Source organism: Empidonax traillii, unplaced genomic scaffold, assembly GCF_003031625.1.
Source record: "Empidonax traillii isolate 1590-97213 ecotype Southwest subspecies unplaced genomic scaffold, ASM303162v1 scaffold816:size509043, whole genome shotgun sequence".
Taxonomy (NCBI): Eukaryota; Metazoa; Chordata; class Aves; order Passeriformes; family Tyrannidae; genus Empidonax; species Empidonax traillii.
The window spans coordinates 8,415-13,722 of NW_020956009.1; the positions used below are offsets into that span (position 1 = coordinate 8,415).

The 5,308-nt window shown below is 61.4% G+C and overlaps 2 protein-coding genes across 3 annotated transcripts in view; one reads left to right on the forward strand and one right to left on the reverse strand.

Moving 5' to 3' along the window:
• The window catches only part of PDYN (prodynorphin), a 5,002-nt gene extending 1,271 nt beyond the window's left edge, over nucleotides 1-3,731 (reverse strand). The window contains exons 1-3 of one of the 2 annotated variants that reach the window (XM_027901855.1): nucleotides 3,556-3,731; nucleotides 625-772; nucleotides 152-370 (exon numbers count right to left, since the gene is read on the reverse strand). In XM_027901855.1, the coding sequence (XP_027757656.1) occupies nucleotides 152-370; nucleotides 625-753 (348 nt within the window). In that variant the 5' untranslated portion in view covers nucleotides 754-772; nucleotides 3,556-3,731. Of the gene's footprint in view, nucleotides 1-12; nucleotides 371-624; nucleotides 773-3,555 lie in introns of both variants that reach the window. The other variant, XM_027901854.1, reaches the window with a different exon arrangement.
• Nucleotides 3,732-3,750: 19 nt separating this feature from the next.
• Nucleotides 3,751-5,308, forward strand: part of STK35 (serine/threonine kinase 35) — a 20,651-nt gene continuing 19,093 nt past the window's right edge. The window contains exon 1 of the mRNA XM_027901859.1: nucleotides 3,751-4,000. Within this exon, the coding sequence (XP_027757660.1) occupies nucleotides 3,751-4,000 (250 nt within the window). The remainder of the gene's footprint in view (nucleotides 4,001-5,308) is intronic.

The window sequence follows — 5,308 nt, forward strand, 5'->3', positions numbered from 1 at the left end:
CGCCCCCCTCGCCTGCTGGCCCCAGCCCCGGGTAGTCCTCAGGGGCCGCCCGCTCCCCCGGCTTGTGGCCGAAGCCCCCGAACTTCTTGGCGAGGCCGCCCTTGCTGTGGGCGTTCTCGCGGAGCAGCGACAGCAGCTTCCCCTTGGACATCTTCTTCATGAAGCCCCCGTAGCGCTTGGCCGGTGCCAGGGGCTGCTCCCCGGGGCCCAGCTCCTGCTCCAGCTCCGCCTCGTCCTCCTCCACCTCCAGCGGGAACGGGTCTGTCCCTTCAGCCAGGGCCACCAGCGGGGCCAGGAGCGCCAGTGCCTTCCTGCACATCTCCCACTCGGGGCCGGGTGGCAAGGAGCCCTGGCATTCCCACAGGCACATCTGCAAGACAGTGGCCATGGCGGCCCCAGGTACTCAGGGTGACACCCCCTGCCTTCTCTCCACCCCACCCTGGGGATGCCCCCACGCCAAGCCCAGGGGTCTGTGCCCACCGTGCTGCACAGCTCAGCGAGGAGCCAAAACTTGCACATCCCCAGCACCCTGGGGTGCCCATGACCCCCCATGTGCCACCATGCACCCATGACACCCCACTGCTGTGACCACCCCGCTCACATCTGCACAGGGCCAGCACTCACCAGGGGCCGGACGCTGCTCTCGGTGCCGTGGGTCTGGGCCGCGCAGAGGGAACACTGGGTGACACAGTCAGCAGATGCCACCGCAGCCAGGGACAGGCAAAGTGCCAGTACCAGTGCCCCCCGTGCCATCTCGCCCTGCAGCCACTGCCTGGGGAAGGGGAGACAGCACAGAGCCCGTCACCCTCCCCGTGCTGGCTCTGGGAGACCCATCGTCACTGTGGGCACGGGGCACCCACCATCCCCACCTCTGAGCTGCTCCTGGGGACACACACAGGGACCTGTGCCTGTGCCTGTCCCCGTGGGAGTCACCTCCAGGCACTGCTCCTGGGTCCCAGGCCAGGAGAGAGGCGGCAGGAGTGACTGGCAGGGACAATACAGGATGCAATCCCTAACCCTTGCTGCAGCCTGGTCCCTGGCACAAGCCCTGAGCCACACCCAGGCCCTCAGGGCCACCATTGCATCCCATCCCATCCGACTCCATCCCCTCTCTCCTTTCCATCCCTCTTACCATACCATTAGAAAGAAAAGCGCCTTTTTTTCTCTAGCGTGTGGTTTCTCTGATGCCGCGATCGCCACGTCTGTGTGGCATGGAGGGATGAATCACCAGCTCTTCCCCTTGGCCTTGGGGAAGAGAACCACCGCAACCGGAGCCGTGGTGGGAATGGGATGGGGTGATGCCATCAGCCAGTGTGGACTCACCCCAGGCTGCCTCATCTCCCCTCCCTCCCACCTACTAACTCTGCTGGGCTGGTGCACCAGGAGGGAGGGGGGAAAATGCGGATTTTGGCTTCAAGCCTACCTGCAAGCCATGATCGCCATCCTCCAGCCGTGTGGGGGCTGTGACGGAGCCTCTGGCATCCGCAGATGAGGCCAGGGAGGGCTGAGAGAGGGGCCCAGCTGAGAGAGGGGCTCTGCAGGTGGCAGTGCTCGGCCAGACCCTGGATGAGGCTGGAGGGGCCAGTGCAAACCCTCGTTCAGGATCACGGTGCCACCAGGACCATGATGGCCCCGGGAGTAAGAACCAACCCCAAAGGTTGCGCTGGCTGCAAGCCCCTGCCTGCCTCCGTGGCTGCTTTTATCTGGGGTGGGAAGGCATGACCCAGAGGGATCTGTTACACATTAATGACGCATATTAGAGACTATTGTGTTCTCCAGCAGTAGCTGCTAATGTACTGTAATTGGTACTGATGAAGAAATGTTAATGCCACAGTATTAATTCACGCTAGATTAAAATTTAATTTGAATTATCTGCACCATCGTGTGTGGAGCTGTCTGCATTCCTCGGCTGCGCTGCCACCGGCTCCCTGCATCCCCCCCAGTGTCCTGGCAGCACGGCGGGGACCGGGGTGAGCATGGTGGGACCTCACCCTGCCCTCACTGCGGAGACACAGGGACCGTCCCTCATCAGCTCGGAGCCACCGAGACAGCACGGAGGAGCGAGGACCTGCCGGCCGCACAGGTAGGTGCCAGCTGCAGCACTGGGAGCAATGAAGCTCCCAAAAATAACTACCAGCTGCTTCCCAGCAGCCCCACCGGGGAACATTTTTTTCCCCTTTTTTTTCCACCTGCTTCTCCCTCCCGTGCCCTGCCGTGCTCCTCTGCTGCCGATGTGGGTGCCGCCAGAGTAGCGCGCACCGGGAACATTCACTCCGTGCCGGGAACAAGCTGCCAGCGAGACTGGCACTGCACAGCTCAGTCCCCTGACACTCTGGAAACAGTGTGTCCCACTCCCTGTCCCGCTGCTGCAGCAGGAGGATTTCAAGGCACTCAGGGGAGCTGCAGCTCTCCGGGCACAGGGTGTCCAAGGACACCCCACAGCAAATGCACCGCGTCCAGATGATGCCACAAATGTCCCAGCAGTGCTCTGCCTGCTCCTGCGGCTGGGAGGGGGGGGACTGGAAAAACGGGAGCAGGAAAAGGAGAGGAAAACAAAGGGGTTTGGACAATAGAGAAAAGAAGCAGCGAGGGGGGAGAAGAAGCAAAAAGAACACAAAGGAAGGAAGAAGAAAAGCAGAGTTCGAGCTCAATCCAGCATAACCTGGAGGAGCCCAAGGCTCCAGAGCCATCCCTCCTGAGGGAACGCCTCATCAGGATTGTGGCAAGGTCTGGAAATGCCAGCATTGCGTCCCAGTCAGGTGCCTGCCAGGATCCCCTCCTGCCTTGCCCCATTTCCACTTGAGCCTCCAGAGCGCAGGCTTTGCTTGTGTTTGGAAAAGCCACAAACTGCATCCATGCACTCCGGGGGCCAGTTACAGACCTGGTGACCCAAGGAGGGATGGGGAATCGAGATTGAGTGTGCCACGCAGCAGAGACCAACCCTCTCATGATTAACCTGTGATTATTCCTAATGAGGGACATGAACAGCAATTCCAGATTGGCCAGATGCCTCCTCCCACACAGGTCTAACTATGCAGCTTCAGACTCTGCAGGTATTCCTGGTGGAGAAGAAGAATCAACCTTTACAGCTGTTCCTTTCCTCACTGTTAAAATTTACTTGGACAAAGGTTTCTCAAAAAAGCTGGCAACTTTTGGAACAGAATCACTCAAAACCCGCTGCTGTGGCCACCACCGCTGCTTAAGCCAAGCAGTGGGGGAGAAAGAAACGCCCCATCCTCTCTCCCTGCTCCCTTTGCCCCTCTGAGCCCTGGGTGACCCTGCTGCCAGGGTGGCAGGCACGGCATCAGCATGGAAATGAACCCCAGCAGAGCTCTGGACAGTGCTTCATGGGCTATGAAAAACCACTCGAGTGGCGAGAGGAGCACCTGCAGCCAGGTGGGAGCCCCTTCAAAATAACACAACAAGCCCAACCGCGAGCTGCTCTCAGCACTGAGGCTCGGGGTGTGTTTTTAAACAGTCGCTTTTCGGGGAGTAGGAGCGATGCCCAGCTGTGCCCATGCCACGGGAGCAGGATGACAACCCCAATAGACCTACCTGTGCTGCTCCCCGTCCCGCCGAGCACCCACTTCGCCAAGTCAGCACAGGTGGTGGGTGATGGTTGTCCCTCCACGGGTGTCAGGCTGAGCCAGTCATCAGTTGCGGTGGCAAGGCCACGCTGGCGGGTGGCCCCACGGTGCTGCCCGGGTTGCCCACCGGACTCGCCGCCCGCTGGCTCCCAACCCCGCTTTTATGGCCACGGAGCCTCCTCCTGCGGCGGGGCCCGGCTGTGCGCGGCGGCAGAGCCAATCGGGGCGAGGGAAGCTTGTGAATAATCAGCCCCGCAGCATCCCCGCCACCTCCCGAGCGAGCTCGCCCGCCCCACCGAGGCCTCCCCGCAGCCGCCCGGCCGCCCCTGGGACCGGGGTGCCCGTCCCACCTCTGCGGCTGCAGCACTCGGGGACCTCCGTCGGGGCCAGCCTTTGGTCCTCGGGGCCGAAACGTGAGCCCCGAAAATGGGAGGTGGCAGGAGACCAGGATGGGGTCTGTCTTCTCCCACAGCTGCATGCCACAGGAGTTTGGCTGCTGGGGTTGTGAATCCCTTTCTGGCCACCAAATTCAAATTCTGCCCAAGGATGAGGGAGTGAAGCCCTGACCTCCTCCTACCCCACTCCCCAAGCTGGGAAAAGGCACTGTTCCATGGAAATGCCAGAGAAGGGAGTGAACCCATCCACTCTGCTGGGAAGGGATAGAGGGTCTTCATGCCCTGGGAAAGGCTGGATGCCCCCAACCCACCCAGCCTGGCTGCTGTTGGGCAAAAAAACCCTCCCATGGAAAGCCCCAATCACCACAAAAGAAGCACTGAGCTTCCCCCCAACCCCACATCCCCCAAACCCCCTCCTCATGGGAGCAAACCCAGAGATGAGCTGAAGGGGCAGGGGAAGCTGTGTGGGGGGACAGAGACACCCCCACTTTCTCTGCTCAGCCCTGATTCCTGTTCTCTCACATCCCCAAGCCTGATTTGGTGGTGAGGGAGGGCAGCACCAGGCAATGACAGGCACACCCTGAGCCCGTGCACCACCGTCCCACTGCACCATGTCACGACAGAGGTGTGGGATGGAGGTCCACGGCACAGACCCCGTGGGGCCAGGCCAGTTTGCCTCGGCCCCACAACCTGGTGGGCGCAGACACATCCCCTGTGTCGCCGGCAGCACAGCCCATCCTCTTGCCTTGAAGATGGAGCTATTTTTATCGGAGCTCAAGAGGGATGTTTCCCAGCAACCTGCCGTTCTCCCAGCTCGAACACCAGCTGCTGGACCTGGTGCCCTCTGCTCAGCCCTCCCAGCACTGGTGAGGGACGTGGAGGCAATTGGCACAGCCAGGACCCTCTGCTGGGCACCCAGCAGCCACAGCAGCCCGTGCCCGTGGCCCTCCATGCCCGAGGCTGGTGGTCACCTACACTAGCACCCATGTCTGCTCCCCAAATAGCAGATGGGACTCCACAGCTTTTGTTTGGAGGTGAATTTTAACTCATCCAGGCCAGGGCTGTGCCTGCACAGAGGGACCAAGGGAGCAAGGCATGGGGTGTGGGGCAAGGGCAGAGCATCCTTGGGCCAATGGAGGGACCCACCCTGGGTGCTGCAGTGAGGGGGGATGGAGCTCAGGCCCCGTGAAGCACACCAGCAGAGAGCAGCCATGGCCCCTCCTCACTGTGTTGGGTTGTGCTGGTCTGTGCAGGCACAGAACAAAGCTGAGAACAAAACACAGCTTCAAACCTTGGGCGAGGGGCTGTGAGCAGCCCCCAGGCAGT